The 20720-nt window shown below is 42.8% G+C and overlaps 1 protein-coding gene across 1 annotated transcript in view; it reads right to left on the bottom strand.

Annotated features, from left to right (window-relative positions):
- Positions 1 to 2522: 2522 nt before the first annotated feature.
- The window catches only part of Cfi (complement factor I), a 34601-nt gene continuing 16403 nt past the window's right edge, over positions 2523 to 20720 (bottom strand). The window contains exons 5-14 of the mRNA XM_031376171.1: positions 19290 to 19403; positions 18923 to 19033; positions 15006 to 15032; positions 14845 to 14865; positions 11782 to 11841; positions 9364 to 9467; positions 9101 to 9204; positions 4571 to 4848; positions 3076 to 3180; positions 2523 to 2752 (exon numbers count right to left, since the gene is read on the bottom strand). Of these exons, the coding sequence (XP_031232031.1) occupies positions 2535 to 2752; positions 3076 to 3180; positions 4571 to 4848; positions 9101 to 9204; positions 9364 to 9467; positions 11782 to 11841; positions 14845 to 14865; positions 15006 to 15032; positions 18923 to 19033; positions 19290 to 19403 (1142 nt within the window). The 3' untranslated portion in view covers positions 2523 to 2534. The remainder of the gene's footprint in view (positions 2753 to 3075; positions 3181 to 4570; positions 4849 to 9100; positions 9205 to 9363; positions 9468 to 11781; positions 11842 to 14844; positions 14866 to 15005; positions 15033 to 18922; positions 19034 to 19289; positions 19404 to 20720) is intronic.

Raw genomic sequence — 20720 nt, 5'->3', positions numbered from 1 at the left:
AACTGGGAAAGGAGAAATTCGCATGTAAATAAAGAAAATATCTAAAATAAAAAAAAAATAAAATAAAACAAATCCTAAAGTTAGTGCTGATTCACTGGACATCTCTGAATTAAGAGCAAGAGGTACGGCCAAGAGGAGGACAGATTAGACTCTCATCTGTCTCACATTGTCTTTGGGGAGACAGTTGGAGAAGAGGTAGGAAAGCAATAAAAACAATACCACGAGAATGATCAATGCTGTTCTGAGATTAAAGCAGGCTCTTGTGGTGGAGGTGGGGGCACGTGCTGTATCCCTGACAAAATGGTGATGCCTCATGCAGAGGCAGAATCGGGGCACGGTTTTAGCAGGTTTCCTAAACCCTGTATTAGGAAATACAGGGTTTGCCTCATTACTCCTAATAGGGCAAGTACTAAGTGGCACATTTAGTTAGTGTGCTGTTGTAGGTGTTAGCGTTCTGTCTAAGCTCCTCCTCCCAGTTGCCTGGCTACAGCCTGGTAGGCCTGGCCCACTGTAAAAGGTGCTGTTTGTCCCCCCTCTCACTCTATTGTTCCTCTCTTGCTCTTGCTCTGTCCTCCCCCCCTCTTCCCCTTCTCTCTCCAAGTGCTCATGGCTGGCCACTTCTCATCACTTTCTCTCCTCTCCCTCTCCCTCTCTGTCTCTCTGCCTTTCTCTGTTTCTACTACTCTCTTAATTCCTCTCCCCATGCCCTGGTGTGGCTGGTCCCTCAGGGGGAAGGGATGCCTCAGCATTGGCCAGCCGAGGCACCCCCTATTCCCATACGTGACACCTCCATAGAACATATCCCATCACCCCCATCTCTTTATCTTTTTACTGGAGGTGTGAACTCATGAGTCCTTGGACTGTGAGTTGAACTAAAAACTCAGTCAAGATACAGAACACCAGAGAAAGAACAATCTGGAAGAAGCAACCAGAAGGGTGTAGCTGGCAAGGAGGCTAAGAACAAGGAAACCAAGACATCATGGAGGGCTGTGGAGAGGGTTCCAGGACGGGTCAAGGGGAGCCTGTGACAGGAGGAAAATGTGTTAGTTCTTAAAGAAGCAGAGAAATGGGTCAAGAGCTGGGAGGTGTCATTGCCCCATAAATGATGCTATGCCAGGCTTTTTACTTAAACCCTGGCATTCATTTTCACACCTTCTCTTGTTGTGGGAATGTCCTATAGCTATTCTTCCTTCTTAAGGAGGGAGAGAGATCACCCTGGAGGAGTGAGCAGGGCCAGAGCGAAAAGGAACTAAAAAACGGAGGGAGAGAGGTTCATAAAGGCCAGGAAACTAAAGAGACTCACTAGATTCAGGAAGCTCAGAAAGGTACAAGAGTCAATAGGTGTTGTGTTTTATAAAAAGATAAGGAGAGAAAGAATATGTTTGGTGGCTATGTAGTCAGGTGTGGGGGAAGAGGGTGCCTCTGTGGGCTCATGTTGAGGCATCCCTTTCCCCTGAGGGACCAGCCACATGACTGGTATAGTATAGTATAGTATAGTATAGTATAGTATAGTATAGTATAGTATAGTATTGTATGGTGTAGTATAGTAGTTTATTCAGGGCATGGGAGGGGAGTTAAGAGGGTAATAGAGACAGAAAAAGGCAGAGAGAGTGAGAACAGAGGAGTAGAGGCTGGCCATGAGCATGTGGAGAGAGAGGAGGGAGGGGGAATGGGGAAAGAAGGGGGGCACGAGGACAGAGGGAGAACAAGAAGGCAAGAGGAAGAGGAGGGGGCTAGCAGGCCCTGTTATATAGCGAGTCAGGCATACCTGGCTGTTGCCAAGTAACTGTGGGGTGGAGCCTAGACAACAGGTCCTTCTGGGGTAGTGTTAGCAGTAAGCTGTGGCTGGGAGAGAAGGCTGTCTTCTGCGGAATTGCCTACCAATTGCATAGTGAGCCCCATCGATGCAACTCCTCTGAGTTGTCATCTATACTTAGGTAGGCTTACCAGTGATCCAGCTGCCTTAAGTAATAACTCCTCCTCCATGTTCCTGTAAGGAGCCCCAGGGTGCTCATTGCTTTATCAAGCTAGACTTGGGTGCGATGATTTCTTTGGTCTGCAGTTGGTGCCCCACTTGAGATCAATAGATGCTTGCTCATGGTCTCCAAAGGGAAAACCACAAAATACAGATGGAAAATAATACACAAAGAGGATAATAAATGACCCAATGTCTAATGTAGTTGGCGGCAGATTTGTGACTTGAACACAGCCTTGTGCAATTCTAATGTCATTAAACTACCATCAAAATGTCATTCCTTCCTGAATAGTTAATATAAACTATCTGTAAATAGAACATGTGGGCTGAGGGAGTAGCAGAAAAACAAACAAACACAAACCACCTTGTATGCTTAGCCAGAATATTTATTGGGGATTACATGGCAGAATTCTAAAATGGCAAAAACCTTGAAGAAACTTTAGGACTAGCCAGTAAGACTTGCTTCTTGGCAGCTCTAAGGAGAACTCACTACACTGTTTCCTTTCAATGAAAATGTAACTCCTGAAAGAATAAGTCTAGAAAGAAGGAGGTCATAGCTTCAGACATTGTGTTGCGAAACAAGGGACCTTCCAACGTGATAGCTAATCCAATCAAAGTAATTGGCCACTCTGGTGTAAACACCTGGAAACTCTGGCTTCCCACAATTTTCTCCCCAGCTCACAATGCCCCAAATGTAAGTGACATTGTTGATATCATTGCAGACCAAGGGGCCTCCGGAGTCTCCTTTGCAGGCATCAATGGACCCATCACTGGTACCTGAGAGAGAGAAAAGCACATTTCCTTCCATCTGTCCAGACCCTTGCACCTCTTTCCTGCCCCCCTCCCCACACACCGATGCACAGAAAGACTTGCACTTTTTTTAAACTTTCCTGACAGGGCTGTCACAGGTCCCTCTTGGGATTGCAGATTGAAGTATAGGAAATAATTTGTAAACCTTCCGTTTGTTTCCCTAAGTCAGCATAGTTTTCCTGCTTCACTTTTGTGTTTTACACCACAGTGTAAGGAGATTCGGATACAATCGGGAAGAATCAAAGCAGACTAATAGAATGGGTGCCCCAGGTTACCCAATGGGCACTTACCGGCACACTGCATCTCCTTTTCATAGTAGCGACCTGGGTAAAACTGAGAGCAGTTGCCTATCAGGTTAACTTCGCCCCACCTGAGTGAGTAGACTCTTTGGTTATCTATATAAAATGAGAAAAGAGACATTTCAAAGCTGCAAAGGAGAAATCTAAATAAAGACTGTCTTAGCTTAGTAAACCATTAAGAAGATAAATGAATGTGCTTTATGAATTATTACATATACTAATTACTGAGGACACTTCCTTGGCACATTTAAATCATAGTCTCTTCATATCCCTAGTTTCTAGAATTACTTTTCTAAGTTTAAATGAACAGTGAAGGAAGGCTGTGGAAGGTGAGGCCTGAGTCACAGTCATTTAGTAAAGAGCTGAGTCTTGTGGTGACTGGGGTGTAACCGGCTCCGACTGTTGATGGGTTCCATTGGGGAATGGCACAGGAGGCAGTGATGGAGCCTTCTCACATGCATCTCTGATAGCTTTTTTTACAAACACGAATTTCCTTGAAATTACCATCAGGAAACAGCCTGAATCAGTTAGAAAATACGATGCTGTTGTCAGCATGTGCATGCTTTTGCACTTGAGGAAAAAAGGTACCTCTTTAAGTGACCTGAAGTGATGGACAGGGAGATAGAAATTCCTTCACATTTAAGTCAAAGGGACTTGAACACCTTTGGTCTGTAGAAAGAGAAGGGTCGGGGGCTACTGACTGATGGCCCAAGGTAATGAGAGAAGCATAAGCATCAGAGATAGGTGGATGGGCTAAGGAGCAGGACTTTGTCCCAGGTCTCCTCTCCTCTCCTCAGCTCACAGCAATTTGATGCCAAGTGATGCAGTTTTCTATTCAGCGTCTGCTTCCTCACTATGCAAAGTTCCAAGAGCCCAGGGGCTAGACCTGCCTCATTCCTCATGAACATCCTGAATCTTCTTGCACAAAGTAGTTGCTTAATAAAAATGTAAGGGATTGTATAAAATCACAGTAATTTAACTGCATCCCTTACAACTGTCTTATGCCAAATGACTCTCCCTGCCTGTCTCAACCCTGTGCTGAGTATGTGCAACTGATCCCCTTTCTACACGTGCTCTCTCAGGAAGTCATTTGAAATAAAACTATTTAATTAGCACTTCTCTAGGTCAAAAAAATGAAGCAAATCTTGTTAGCGTCAATGATGGTCTTGAACTCCCAGTCCTCCTGCTTCTGGGATTATAGGTATGCACCACCACAAAAACACATTTGGTTTCTGTTTTTCAATCCTGAGGATAAAACCCAGGAATTTGTACAAGCTAGATGAGCACCCAGTCATTAAGCTGCATCTCCAATTTCATGTGGTCCTTCTGATAATGGGGTTCTGAGCAGCAGCTCAGGTCATGAGCCCAGGTAGGCAACCCTTACTGGATGGATGCTCACTTTTCTGTACACGGTATTTCTGTGAGTATTAGACGGGTTCCCATGCATTTTAAATCCAATTTTCAACCCTGGAGGTACAGCATATACCTTTTTCTCGACCCCATCCAGAGATGATGCATGTGTCATTCGGTTGGAATAGGTATGGAGACCATGGGACACAGGCAGGGACGGACCTGGAGAGTTCACATTCTTTCTTGCCCGGGCGCTTTTTCATTTCAATCAAAGCTATGTCATTTTGGTAGGTAGCTCCATTATAGTTTTCGTGAATAATAATTCTGTTCACTGCTTGAATTGCCAACTCAGAGTTAGGTTTCAACCAGTCTAATAAAGCTGTCCATATTTGGTAATGGTGAAGTTTACTGCGTCTGTAAGAGAAAGGAATGGGAAATGAACTATATCAAGAAAAAGAGACAGATCTTGATACTTCATCTTTGTAGTCTTTCCTTTAAAGGATAAATCTCAGTTTTTTTTTTAACCCTTAGTGATATTGTGATGGTGTATATGCTCAGCCCAGTAAGTGTGTCACTGTGGGTGTGGGCTTTAGAACCCTCATCCTAGCTGCTGGAAGCCAGTCTTCCACTAGCAGCCTTGAGATGAAGATGTAGAACTCTCAGCTCCTCCTGCACCATGCCTGCCCGGATGCTGCCATGCTCCTGCCTTGATGATAATGGACTGAACCTCTGAACCTGTAAGCCATCCCCAGTTAAATGTTGTCCTTATAAGAGTTGCCTTGGCCATGGTGTCTGTTCACAGCAGTAAAACACTAAGACAGGTATAAAACTGGAGAATGACATTTATGTAGACTAGGGTGACTGAGTGGTCAATGGAGAGAACACTGAATCCTCAGCTCTTCCTATGATCTCACTGTGTAACCTTTCCAAATAATGAAATATGTCAGAGTAGACTGTCCCTGAGCAAAAACACCTTAAATTAAAATATCTTCTTAAATTATCCTCTGTATATTATTAAAAATCATCTATAATCTTGTTTCCTCATCAAATAGCACTAACTGAATAAATTTATCTTTCATTCCTAATGGCTCAGACCATCACAGTACAGTTCAACAGCAATGTCCTAGGGGATAATGTGGGGTTTGGATGCTTTTACTTATACCTAAGTGTTCCAGGAATGCTGCCACCCATGTTGATTTGGGTTATATTATAGGTTCGGGATCATAAATATTCCTTGAAGGTTAACTCTGCTTATATGGCTTACTGGGCACAGATATAGTGGTTGCCAACTACACACACAGGTGTTGTACTGGGCACTGGGGAACAGACTTTAGCAAAACTGGAAAACATTTTGAAACCATGCATCACTGGATGGGTGACCACAACGCCGAAGAGAAATATCCTGGGAGGAGAGGAGTGGACAGGACAGGCTTTTAAGATTAAGAAGGGCTTTGATTAAAAGCATTCAGGGATGACTCCACAGGAAAAGTCAAGAACAATCATACCAGGCAGGGGAGAAAGGATCTATAAAGGTCCTCTGCAAGGGGAGGGATTGCTTTTGAGCATCTGAAGGAGCCCAGAGTGGGTGCTTCAACAGGCAGGAAGTAGTGTGAGACTGGTGACAGAAAAGAAAGCCAAGTCATATAAGGCCTTATATGATTTATATGTGTTGACAGTTTTGTTTTGATGCCCATCTGAGGAGGACTGCAAAGCTCTTGAATTGTTTGTGTTTCGCAGTTGAGAACAGACAGGTTGGACCGTAGGAAGACAGGGTACCTGTAGGTAAGGCAACTGGAGGCAAGCCATACAATGCTGATGATAAGGACCGGGTGATAGGGAAGGAGATGAGGTTTGGAAGGCAAATCGTGAAAAATTAAATATTAAGAAAGCCTTGCTGTAGGGAGGCTCAGAGAGGGAAGTAAAGATGATTCTTGGATTTCTACCTGTGTAGACCACATAAAGGGTGTTTGTTAAGATAAGAAGCACTGGAACAGGACCATATTTAAGAGAACTGGCATATAAGGTAGGCCTTGGACATTTAGAACTCAATCTCTCTGTCTCTCTGTCTCTCTGTGTGTGTGTGTGTGTGTGTGTGTGTGTATCTGTGCTCATGTTCATTTGTGTTCATGTCTGTGTATGGGGTAAATATGTTTGCAGATATGTGTGTGCATGTAAAGGCCAGAGATAAATCTTGGATATTGTTCCTTAGGCATTGCCCACCTTGTTCCTCTGACAGGGTCTCTCATTGATCTAGAACTCGCCAAGAAGGCCATGCTGGCTGGCCGGCAAGCCCCAAGGAGCTCCCTCCCCAGTGCTGTATTATAAGTACATGCCACCACACTTGGCTTAAAATTGCTTTGTAATGTGGGTTCTTCAGCTCATACTCAGGTCTTAATGGTTGTATTGCAAGCAATGAATCAACTGAACCATCTCTCCAGATGTCAATGTAATTTTGATGTAGCCAGGAACTATGGGTGGATGTTGACTGTATGTAGATCAGTAGTTGGAGAAAAGGCTCTATTGTGGATCATTCAGTCACTTTAGAGTGGGATTTTCCACTTCAGATAACTTTAGGAAGAATGGGTCAGAGGAGGAGAGGCTGAACATTGAAGAACTCCAACTGTCCAGAGGCTCTATGATGCAAGCACAGATGAAAACTTGTAGGACAGCAGAGGAGGTGAAGGCAGAGAAAGAAACCAAGGGGATGTGATGCCATGGAAACCAAAAGAGGAGCATCTTTAAGGAAGGTAGAAGAGGGATCTGGGCTTGCTGTTCCACTTCACAAGGATTTTCCTGGGTGTCACTCAAGACACACTTTATCATTCGATGGAAATGCCACCTCTCAGAAAGTTAGGCCACCTAAAATTTCCTAAGAAGACATCCATCTTAATGGTTATCAAACACGGATGGTGTACTGGCTGCACCGCCTGACTGGTCATATAGCTTCAGGTAAGTCACTTACTTCACTTCTCAGTTCAGTATGCTTATCTGCACAGTGGGAGGAATCCTAGTCATCCTTTAGGACTGCTGAGCATGCTAAACAAGGCAACAGGCGAAAGTGCCTGACCTAAGAGCCAGGCCATAAGAAGTGCTCACTAAACAGCACTGCATTCACTCTGAGGTTCAAACTGAGGCCAGAATCCCTTTGCAAGTTGACTTTGATTTGTCAACCAATCAAAACCTTTGGAGGATTGCAATCCTGTCACTATTATGGGCTGAATTTATTGAATTTTGGAGGATTGCAATCCTGTCACTATTATGGGCTGAATTTATTGGATGCATTCTGAGTGTCCTGAATCCCAGTGTGACTGCATTTGGAGATGGTCCTTTTAATCATGCAATTAAAGTTAAATGGGGTTGTAAGGGTTAGGTTTCAATCCAGTAAGGCATGGTTCTTCATGGGGATAAAGCAAAATCTCAGAGCTACATGTGTACACAGGAAAGGCCACAGTGGAAGGGCACCATGAGAAAAGAGCACATGGAAGCCAAGAGATGCCACGAAAACACAAGCTGCGCCTGTGGCCACGAAAAACAACCTTCCAGCCTGCAGAACAGTGAGAAAATAAATCCGTGCTTTTAAAGTCACTCAGTGTGTGGTATTTACCAGCAAAGTAATACAGCCACTTACAGCGCTCCCTGTTGAACATATGTGTGACTTGCACTTCTCATTTGTCACATGCCAAAGCTGAGTCCACACCATGTCTACCCTGGTTCTTTGACCTGAGAATTTCAAAACCCTGTCTGTGGTGGTTTGAATATGCTTGGCTCAGGGATTGGCACTATTAGGAGGTGTGGCCTTGTTGGAGTGGGTGCGGCTTTGTTGGAGGAAGTGTGTCACTGTGAGGGTAGGGTTTGAGAGAGCTTCCTCCTAGCTGCCTGGAAGCCAGTCTAATCCTGTCTACTTTTGGATCAAGATGTAGAATTTTCAGCTCTTCCAGCTCCACCTTTGCCTGGACACTGCCATGCTACTGAAGTGATGATAATGGACTGAATCTCTGAACCTGTAAGCCATCCTCAATTAAATGTTGTCCTTTATAAGAGTAGACTTGGTCATGGTGTCTGTTCACAGCAGTAAAACCCTAACTAAGACACTGTCAAAGGGGTACATGGTATGATTAGTCTTCAGCAGACGGGTTTCCCTTGACCCCTCTGCTGCCGGCTCTTTAGTGATTCAAAGTCTATCAGAAACAGCCTGCTGCACTTCAGGGATCTTCCCAATACCAATGCCTTGCATTCAAAGCAGCTTTGAGTTAGGCACATGGCAATAATTTATCCAGACTCAAAGAGTAAGCCAGCCAACGATGGGTCAGGATATCAGATAATTAGCGTTGAGCACTGGGCATTTTATTGCCTAGCATGCACATTAAACGGAAAGACCAGTGGGAATGTCAGGTTAATATTACTCCTTCAGAAATGCTCAGTTATAAACTCTTCCAGACAGATTTGTCCTGGCACAATGCAAATAAGCCAACCTGGTCTGTCTGTGGTGCCCCTGGTAGGTTCTGAAGGACCTGGTCCAGGCCATGAATACTGGAAGCTATTTAACAAAGAACATCGTAGGACTCAGTTTCTCATTCAACCTTTTGTCTACCGCACCTTCTCTGTTATTTATTTTTCATTTGTTTCGCATGTTTCAAGAAATAAATCATACTGAAGTCATTCTCACCTGACACAGTGTGCAGCAGTCAGAATCCAACAGCCACCAATATAAATGCCCCCACAGGTGATCCTTTGGCCATCCTTAATTGCCACCTGCCATGGGTAGTCTCCCTGGAAGAGACATTTGAGTGATTAATGCTCTACTACTGGATGGTGTCACCCTAGGACATTTCCACATAAAGGCCTGGTCTCCTGAGAGCACACCACCCCCTCACTCTTCTCTGATGCAGACTGACCCTTGGAGGTCATGTGATTTTCATGCAGGCTTACCACCTCCGCTGGCTGTCCTCCAACTACTCTTTTCCTGCGAGTGTGGGTGTTTCTTTTGACTCCACAGGAGAGTTTAGGTAATAAGGACTTTATCCGTTTTCTTTCTTCAAGAAAGGAAGAGATTGTATCATTATTTTCTTGAAACCATTAGCTTGTGGATAGCCACTTCTTGGTTCTATCTGTAATATGTCCATCTATTTACCTGTCCGTCTGTCTGTCTGTCTATCTATAATACATCCATATGTCCATTCATCTGTCCATCTGTCCATCTGTCCGTCTGTCTGTCTGCCTATCTATCTATCTATCTATCTACCTATCTATCTATCTATCTATCTATCTATCTATCTTAGGGTGTGCATGTATGTGTGTGTATGTGATATGTTTATACAGGTATATACATACATATATATATATATATATATACATGTCTATTTGAGACCAGATGTCAACCATCAGATGCCTTCCTCAGTCCCTTTCCACCTCATTTTTTGAGATAGTTTCTCACTAAACATGGGACTCACTAACTGGCTAAGTTGACTGGCCATGAGCTCCAGTGATCTGTCCCCGCCCTCTTTACCCCAGCAACAGCATTATAGACGTGTACCACCTCTAGGCTTTTTACATAGATGCTGGGATCTGAACTCAGGTCCTCCTACTTGTAAATAGATTATACATATAATACATGCATACATATTATGTAGTATGTGCCAAAGCAGGCCACATTCTTCAGTAAGTAGTTTTAGAGATTAAACAGTACTGTTTACTTATTGGGAGTTCTGACTAAAAGTGAAAGCTGGCTGAGGGATTAAACATTTACCAAACTCTATTAGATGCCACATGTCTAGGCATTACTACAATGAGTACTCAGGGTGGGGTATGTATAACATCTTGAACTCATCAGAATAATTATTAGTAAAATTAATAATGTGTCAACATATATTTTAATTGTGAGAGGTCTTGTGCCAGGGACCAGGGATGATTGGATCAGCAGGCCTATAGATGATCATGTGTGTGTGTGTGTGTGTGTGTGTGTGTGTGTGTGTGTGTGTGGTGTATTTGTCAATAAGGAACCACAGTAGAGCAAGGCTCAAATCATGAATCTGCAAGGGGATGCACAAGAGAGAAAGAGGATGGAAATATAGAATGCTTTCTTTATTCTCTCTCTGAATTTGCCTTGTCAAGAAAAGGTCAAGAAATTCATTTGTTCGAATGAGAAAGGATACTTCCTATTACTGATGAATATTGTGTGCGTATCAACAAGAGGTCAGGGCCCAAGGCAAAGAAGCTGTGAATGAATGCAGAGAGATTCACTTTGGTCTCACCTCTCCTGCAAACTGTTGAGGGAAGAGTGTTATGTTTTGGTTTAGACTTTTGCAATAAGGGAGCCAGCATCGTTCACCGAATCCTGTGAAACCAGGATGGATGGAATGTGAAAACAAATGTTCTCTTCTGTAGACAAAATGGAGTGTGTGTGAAAATCCTTCTCGGCTGGACTCTGTAGATCGGAGATACAAATCTCCTACTCAGTGATTTATTCAGAAAGTTGGTTACTAATTGGAGGCCATAGAAATTAGAAGTTAGTATCATGTGAATTTCATTTTAACCTCCCCAAATCAACTGATTTATTATCGAAGGAGATAAAATTAAATAGTCAATAAAATCCATGGAGTCAAGATCAAAAACCAGCCTTGCTACTTGTAATAGATTACTACCTTCTCATGGACGCGCATCTAACTCAGTTTGGCTCTTGGTGTACAACTGCCCAGGATTCAGAGCTTCGGGGCCCCCTGTTACCATGATTTATAACTGACAAAGGACAGGTTCACTAGGCTAATGTACATTACTGTCCATTTCAGAAGGTGCTTGAAATCTAGTTGTTGTTGACAAAACTAAAACTGACTAAGCTCTTATCTGTTGGGAAAAACATTATGAGGAACTACGGAAATGTGTCACTTCAGAATAGGTCATTTTAACTAACCTGGCTTTAAAAGTGACTCTCTAGAATAATATGAGCTTGCTTTTCTTAAAAGCAATGGGGAAGGAGAAAGAAACTGTTACATTATTTTTTTAAAGATTTATTTATTTATTATATGTAAGTACACTGTAGCTGTTTTCAGACACACCATAAGAGGGAATTAGATCTTGTTACAGATGGTTGTGACCCACCATGCAGTTGCTGGGATTTGAACTCAGCAGTCAGTGCTCTTAACTGCTGAGCCATCTCTCCAGCCCCTGTTACATTATTTTTAAACTTAAACCTATGTCAAAGTTATTTTTTGCTTGAATTGATTATATATGCAATATATGCATATATCATATATATTATTTGTGTATATTATATACATGATATACACATACTTGGTATTAAAATGCTGTCTGAAACTAGTGAACTACCAGTAAAAAAAATAGTTAACTCACCGGTGTCCATACCAGGAGTCAACATTTCTGTTTCTTCGGTTTCCATTTCAGTTTCTCCTCCTGTGATAAAACAATATAGAAAAGCCATGTGGCTGCTGTTATATGTCTAGACAAAACCCAATCATTAAAATGACTCAACTCGGATCATTTTAAGTATTGCCCTCTTCTTTCTGTAGACAAACTCCCTAAGATGTATGGCATCTGGTTTCCTTCCTATAGCTGGGCAAGTGTCAAGATGGAGATGACTCTGTAGAAATCCCTGCTGGTGTTGGTACAACAGAGCGCTGAGACTCAAGTTCTGCAGACAAAACACTCAGACCAGGGAAGGAAGAGAGCTTCTCCCCTACCCTCCTCCCTTCCAGCTCTTTACATGGTGAAGAGAGCAGCCACTGGCCCTGACCAAGGAGGCCAGGTGCCCATTAAAAAGCCACCATACCGAGCGGAGGCTGGAGCGGGACCAGAGCAAGCGGGGGGCGGGAATAATTGGGGGCCAGAGTGAGGGGGGTGGGGGAGGGTGGACAGAGCAACCAGGGCTGGAACAAGAGTAAGAAGGGAAGGGGGGGGGGAAAGCCACCGTACTCTGCACATCATAAGGTGCCTCCCTCAGGGGCTATGCAACTAGAGATGTCTTCATGATTTTCTTATAGGAATGGCTAGCTAGCATTATGGTCTGGGGTGTAAAAATCAAAGAAAAAAAAGCGCCCTGATGCCTTGCTTACATCTATATGGACCTTTCTACCCTGCCATCCCAGGACTCGTGGTAGACAGGGATGTGGCAGATCGTAATCCCTACATCCTGGGGATCCACAGGTAGATCCCTACCAACATGCTGCTCTGCTTGGGGTGAGGATACAGCTGGGGACAGAACAGGCCAGCCTAGCAACTTTAATTTGAGACACTGGTCTTGGATTTTGTTCCTAAATTTCTCCAGTTCTTTTTGGAACAGGCATATAGGGGTCTATAATGTATCACATGCCTAAGATGTGTTCCAGGGTATGAAAGGCTCCACTCAGAGGCACTCACATGAGTACATGTATGGATCAGAGACGACTGAAATATAACATTAAATGCCCAACAAAGGCAAGTAGGGACGGTCCAGTGCAGCTGAAGTGTTCTGGGCATTAGAAGAGTATGACACTTAGAAAACTCAGGCCATAGGGAAAATGGTTGATGTCCTTGGTGACATAAAAACTAAAGATTTCAATTTTGTTACATTTATCTTTGCACACATGTGTGAGTATTGTGTAGGGGTATGTATAAACCCATGAGTGGAAGTCAGAGGACAACTTCAAAGACTCAGTCCTCCTTCCACTAAGTTCCTGGGGATTAGACTCAAGTAGACAGGAGTGATGGCCACTGCTTTTATTCCCTAGTCCATTTTCCTGACCCAAAATTAAGACTTTCTTTTCAACAGATTTCATCATAGATGGAGCTAATAGACAGATGGGTGACAGAATGGAGATGATATTGTAATGCTAAAGCTGACAAAGGGTTAACATCTAGGCCGTAAAGGGAACTCCTACAAATCAGTAAGAGAGGAAGACAACAGTGAAAGAAATCTGACATAAAGCCAAGGGTGTGAGTGGTGAGAAGATATGAACAGATGAAAGAAAAACACAGTCAGGAGGATGGAAAAGATTTTGATCACAGTGTCCTGGATGGCTGATAGTCCATTGCTCAAAAGATTAAGCAAACTGAGAAAGCCTAACGTATATTTTAGGAAGCAGCTAAGAGCAACAGAGTAGACAAACACAGAGCAACACAGACGGAGCCTTCAAATGCAGTGCTTTGAAAGAGGAAGATAAAGGAAACATGAGATCTCCAGCACAACGAAACATATGTGATTGCTAGATCACACATGAGCAGAGCGGCACACACACTCAACCACACAGTAATGGCTGCCAGGAAAATGGGATTAAGAAACAGGAGTAAGAGATGAGCAGGATAGGCCTAGAAAAAGCCAGTGATGGTCGCAGACCCAGACCTGAGCAGTGCACTCCCTACCCCATCATTGACATCTGAAGAAGGGAAGATGTGGGAAGAAGGAAAGAAAGGAGGGAGAAAAAGAAGAGGAATATACGGGGTGAACAGCTTCCAAGAGATGAGTACTACTGGTGAGTCGGAAGACAGGTATTAATTGGAACTTATATTTGGGGCAATATGGCTCATTCCCAGGAAAGAAATTCTAAAGAAAACCACAAACTTTTGTCTTTGTGTGGGTTCAGGATTTGGGTCTGGACAACTAAGCAAAGAGTGGCTGAGGGAAATAGAGGTGGAGGGATGAGGCCGGAGACAACCTACTAAAACACAGTCTGAAAATGTCATGATAGTTAATACTTTCTTTGCTAATTTTGTAATAAAGTGGCTCCAAAGAGATGGAGGATTGGGATAAACCCAGTGTGGTGGTTTGAATATGCTTGGCCCAGGGAGTGGAACTGTCAGGAGGTGTGGCCTTGTTGGAGTAGGTGTGGCTTTGTTAGAGGAAGTATGTCACTGTGGGGGAGGGCTGCCTGAGGAACTAGTCCTCTTCTGTTTGCTTTTGTAACAAGATGTAGAACTTTCAGCTCCTTCTCCAACCCCATGCCTGCCTGGATGCTGCCACATTCCTGCCTTGATATATAACGGACTGAACCTCTGAACTCATAAGCCAGTCCCAATTGAAGATAGTCCTTTATAAGAGTTGCCTTGGTCATGGTGTCTCTTCACAGCAATGCAAGCCCCAACTAAGACACCCAGTTTATAAAATAAATATCAGAATATGAAATATGTTATATTTTATTTCATCGGCTGTCAATTTCATTAAAAGCTTGGTTTTGAGAAAAAGAAATAAAGAAGACAAAGACGATATTGAGCAAAGGTGGCATGTGTGGGAAAGCACACGTTGTGTGGATAGTTTTCCCATTGGTATGACTGAAAGTTTATCACACTGAACAAGTGCTTCTGCCAGCTAAACTAACAAGAAAACTGGGGTCTTGCTTGCTCAGATCATACTCAGTTCACATACAATATAGAAAGATAATTATCACCTATATTTTTGCAATATCTCAAGATATAAAAGCTTACCTTGATCTGGCCGTGCAACGCCTGAAGAAAAAACAAAACACAAAAGCAGAGTTTTACCACAGGGAAAAATAGCTTTTAACGGTGGGAAAAATAAAACCTACACCATGGTATTATACCCCGAAGTAGTAGTATGAAGTTTTCTATTAAAAAAATGGACTTACCTTCATGAATGTTATGCTGTCTGTCTTCTAAAACAAAACATTATCACAAAGAGATTAATTTTATTTAAATAAAATACTTGTAAATCGTTAATATTTCAGAAACAGCGTAACAACTTAAAATTAATAGTAACAAAGTGTTTAAAAAAAGAAGTCAAGGGGCTGGTGAGATAGCTGAGCAAGCCATAGAGAGCAAACTACACAAAGCAAGCTGGGAAGTAACTTTCTTCCAGGGCTTCTGCTCCAGTTCAGGCCTGTGGGTTTCTGCTTTGACTTTCCTCAGGGATGAAGTGTGGTCCGAGAACAGGGTGGGCTTAACCTTTGCCTTCCCAAGTTGTTTTTGGTCATGGTGCTTTATCACAGCACTAGAAACCCCAACGATGGCAGAAAACTTTTAAGAGGTAAATGTGATACAAACGTGCCTTAATTTAGTGCCTGATGTGACCACTTAATAGTCAGTGAATGCGTTGATTACACATCTCTGCTCTCACTTGCCTTGGCACTCATCCTAAAGTAGAGCAGCTGAAGTAATAATATTTCATTATATATTTAAATATATACAAGAAATTTGTGGGAAAATAAGCTTTGTGTTGTATGTAGTTACTCTATTGTAGATTTTTGTCCCTGGAAACTAACAATTTGTATCCCTTAACCTTTACTATTTAAAATAGAAGAGGAAAGGAAACAGGAGGAAGAGGCAGGGAAAGGCTCAGATATTTCTGTGGCAATGAAACTAGGTGGCTTCAGTGGCAACCTGTCTTACTTACCATTCTTCTTCTTGTAACCTTTTCCTTTCTTCCTCTTTTTACTAAGAACTGAAATAAATTTAATAAAAAATAAAACTATTTTACTAAAGTAGAAATTTCTGGTTTCTTTAGAAACTCAGTTGTGTCACGTGATGTTTTTCTGGGAGCTGACTTGTGAGAGGATGTTTTGCCAAAGCAAACACGAGAGGATGTTTTGCTGAAGCAGTCATGTAGGAGGGCATATGATGTTTAGAAAGAACATACACACAATCCCACAGACAATGAGAAGACACTCTTGCATTTCTGTGCCTTGCAAAGCTCCACAGGTCTTTGCTAGCCTCGCAATACTTCGCTGGTCTTTGCTGGTCTTCACTTCTTGGGGCACTCAGGCCGATTCTTGCTGCTTCTGCTGACTAATGCCAATTCGGTGGAGCCCTGCGGTTTCTGCTAGGTCATGCCACTGCTACTGATTTGTGTTTGGTGTTTGCTATTAGGCTGGACTTGACTGCTAATACTCTAACAACAGAGATTAGAATTGCTCCAAAGAGCTACTTCTAAACAGGTCCACAACCCCCTTTTCCTATTAACCTTCTTTCTCTGCTACCTCTGGTCAGAGGGCTAGAAGGGAGGTTGATGCATTCATGAATGGCGATTAAAGGGCTGGAGAGATGACTCAGCGGTTAAGAACACTGGCTACTCTCCAAAGGTCTTGAGTTCAATTCCCAGCAACCATATAGTGGCTCACAACCATCTGTAATGGGATCTGATGCCCTCTTCTGGCAGGTCTGAAGACAGCAGCAGTGTACTCATATAAATAAAATAAATAAATTTTTAAAAAAGAATCCTAATTAAAGTAGGTTTTGAAAACTCTAAGCCTACACTTTACCCCAGCTGTTCAGATGCTCTTTAAAGGAAATGGCTTAATCTCATATCCTTAAAAGGATTTTAAAATATATTTTTAGTAAAAATATATTTTGATCATGGGTTCCCCTCCCCAAACTCATCTAAGGTCCACCCAACCCTCTCTCTTTAGGAAAAAACTGGAAAGCAAACAAAAAAGCAAACCAAAATTAAAACACACATACGGAAAAAAAAAAGAATATGTTTTAACAACTGATTGTTTCAGTTTCATTCCTGGTTGCTGTGATAAATTCCCTGCAAAAAGCAAGTTGGAGCTAAAAGGTTAATTTTAGCTCACAACTGCAGGTTCCAGTCCATCATAGCCGGGGAGGCAAAGTTATGAGAACTTGCCCATATCAACCCTACAATCAGGAACAGAGAGGAATCGATGCATACATGCCTGTATTCAGCTCTCTTTGACTCCTCTTACACAGGTCAGAACTGCCTGCCTAAGGAATGCAGCTGCCTCCAGTGGGCAGGTCTCTCCTAACACTGTGGTCATGATAACCCTCCACAGACATGTCCATAAACGAACCCTATCTAGACAATTCCTCATTGAGGTTCTTTTCCCAGGTGATTCTACATTGTGTCCTGTTGACAAGTGACAGTGACTGTCACACTGATATTAATGGAAAATTAAAAGTCTAGTAAGTCTACTTCTGGAACATCAAATAACGTCCAAACATAATTCGTGCCAGTCCATTCACATATGTTCAACATTTACTCCTTGCACATGAGAAATTTGTCCTAAGACATTAGAATACAAAAACAGATTGATCCTACTGAAAAGATAAACACTGCTGATAAACATAAGTATAAAACCAATAGGAAACAGTTCTAAGTATTTCAATGGATGCTGGCTCCATTCTAGAGTTTGCTGTACCTGGGGCTCCCCAGCTCATGCTCCGTGACAGCGTGGCAACAGCCTGGAATCTGCCATGGTGAGCACAGAAATGGCAGGTCCATACATCAGGGTTTCCTTCTCCCTCCCTGAAGCTGATTTTAAACAGTTATAGGCATAGCGCTGGGTAAGTTCCATAACTAGGGAAGGTATCCTGTTCCTCCCACTGCTTTCCTCATCCCCACAGACAACACTGCCATCCTCCATCTTTCAGGCCAGCACCCTTGCAAGTCACCCTTCACTGCCCATTTGCTTCCAGTCCTTCTAACCAGTGGCAAACTTTCAAAATATATCCAGAATCTAGTGAGGTATGGGGGGATAAGTGTAGGCAAAATACCATGATATTTATGTTTGAAAATATCACAGTGAAACTTATTTTGTATGTTAACTAATAAAAATTAATTATATTTAACTTTTTTTTTTCTTTTTTTCCTTCTTGTTCCGGCCCTGCTTGCTCAAGCCCAAAGATTTATTTATTTATCATATGTAAGTACACTGTAGCTGTCTTCAGACTCATCAGAAGGGGGCATCCGATCTCATTACAGATGGTTGTGAGCCACCATATGGTTGCTGGGATTTGAATTCAGGACCTCCAGAAAAGCAGTCAGTGCTCTTAACCGCTGAGCCATCTCTCCAGCCCTATATTTAACTTTTAAGGTACATCACATGTATTTATTTACTTGGGAGGTTGTGTTATGATATTCATGTGTTGTGCACATGGAATTCAAAAGACAACTTAGCAGTTCACTTCTTCCATCATGTGGGTCCCAAAGACTGAATTCAGGTCATTAAGCTTAGCAGCAAGCATCTTTTACCCTCAGAGCCATCTCACTGTTCCATAAAATTTATTTTATTTTATTATTTTTTAAAGATTTATTCTTTCTTTCTTTCCTTATTTATTATAAGTACACTGTAGCTGTCTTCAGACCACCAGAAGAGGGCGTCAGATCTCATTATGGGTAGCTGTGAGCCACCATGTGGTTGCTGGGATTTGAACTCATGACCTTTGGAAGTGCAGTCGGTGCTCTTACCCACTGAGCCATCTCACCAGCCCTATTTTATTATTTTTTTTAAAAGATTTATTTATTTATTTATTTATTTATTTATTTATTTTATGTAGTTACACTGTAGCTGTCTTTAGATGCCTCAGAAGAGGGCATCAGAAATCATTACGGATGGCTGTGAGCTGCCATGTGGTTGCTGGGATTTGAACTCGGGACCTTCAGAAGAACAGTCAGTGTTCTTAACTGCTGAGCCATCTCTCCAGCCCCCCCCCCCATAAATTTAATTTTAAATCAAACCAAAGATATGTACAGACACATAGATACGTTTCATACGCAAGGTTCGATAACGGCCACAGACTGGTGGGTTACCTTTACAGTTGCTCTCGTCTTCTCCGGTGATGCAGTCCACCTCACCGTTGCACCTATATTGGTTTGGAATGCAAACTCCCGACTTACAAATGAAGGCTTTCCCTCGGCAACCTGTGCAATAACAAGTAGAAGTCATTTCCACTATTTATCTATCAGAGAGGTAGAGTCTGAGGCAACAGCTCAGTGGTGACATGCCAATATGGCATGTAAAGGTCCTGGGTTCTATCCCCAGCACACACACACACACACACACACACACACACACACACACACATGAAACGAAACCTTACATTTGTAGTGGAGCTGTCTTGACACTTTTTGTCATAGTGATGAACGTGGCAGATTTGAAAGGTGGATTTATCCCTACCTGTGCAACACAGCTCATCGCTTTGATCTCCACAGTCATTGATACCATTGCAGGCTTTCTCCTGGGGAATACGCTTCCCATTCACACACTGGAAGGACTGACTTGTCGGGAAATCTGAAAAGCAGGGATTATCTTCATGAAATTTATTTATGGTTTTGTAGTATAACATCTGTAACACATTACAGGGGTAATTAAGATAAAAATGTGACCCTGGAAAGGATATAAAGGAGTGGGCATGGCGGTACATTCTTTGAGTTGCAACACCCTAGAGGAGGCTGAGACAGAAGGATCACTGCAACCCCAAGGTCAGCCTGAACTAAATAAGAAGATCTCATTAGAACCTGCTGATGATCGTTTGAATAAGAATGGCTCGCATAGGCCCATATATTTGAATGTTGGCCACTAGGGAGTAGAACTGTTTAAAAGGATTAGAAGGATTGGGTGTGACCTTGTTGGAGGAAGTGTGTCACTGGGGGGAGGGTTTAAGGTTTCAAAAACTCAAAACAGGACCAGTATCTGTCTGTCTCTCTGTCTGTCTGTCTCTGGCTACAGATCAGGATGTTGCTCTCAGCTCCTTCTCTAACATCATGCCTCCCCATTGCCATGTTCTCTGCCATGATGATAATGGACTACACTTCTGACCTGTAAGCCAGCCCTTATTCAAATGCTTTCCTTTATAAGAGTTTCCTTGGTCATGGTGTCTCTTCACAGCAATAAAATCAGTGACTAAGACATGACTGAATGTTGTTTGCTAAATGGTCATATAGCCCAAATGCCTTCAAAACATTTGTGTTTGTATCTATAAACTAGTGTGACTTGCCTTGGGGTAGAGATGCCCTTTCTTGCTGTGGACGAAGGTTGATACGTACACATATGTCTGCTCAGTGTGCTGAGAATACAAGTGAGTACTGAGCGCTCAGCCACAAACAAAACCTATCTATATCACCCTGTCTAAGGCCCAGGGAACCACTGCGGAAGAGTGGGGTGGAAAGAATGTAAGAGCTGAAGAATGGGGAGAGTGCTGTGAAATCCTTCCTGCCATCTGCAAAGGACAGATGCTTGAGTACATGCACAAGGCCTGAGCAAGCCAGAATCCTTCAACCTTTCATCATGGTCAGTAGAGGTGTCACAAGGCTCCAGGCCCTTCCTGAGGAACTACTGGCAGTGCGCATGTGTGTGGTTCTTCTTCAGTGGTTTAGGCACAGGCAAGTGGCTCACGCTCCAAAATAGCTCCTTAGATATGCTTATACAAGCAGCCCTAACCAAACTCACAGGGGCTGGGGGAGGACAGCTGGGCATGGTGGTAGGTACACGTCTTTAACCCCAGCACTGAGGAGGCAGGGGCAGGCAGATCTCTGTGTGTTCAAGGCCGGCCTGGTCTACAAAAGTTGTTCCCAACCAGCCAGGGCTACATAGTAAGACCCCGTATCT

The sequence above is a fragment of the Mastomys coucha genome, unplaced genomic scaffold, assembly GCF_008632895.1.
Source record: "Mastomys coucha isolate ucsf_1 unplaced genomic scaffold, UCSF_Mcou_1 pScaffold16, whole genome shotgun sequence".
Lineage (NCBI taxonomy): Eukaryota > Metazoa > Chordata > Mammalia > Rodentia > Muridae > Mastomys > Mastomys coucha.
This window is presented reverse-complemented; position numbering and strand designations above follow the sequence as displayed.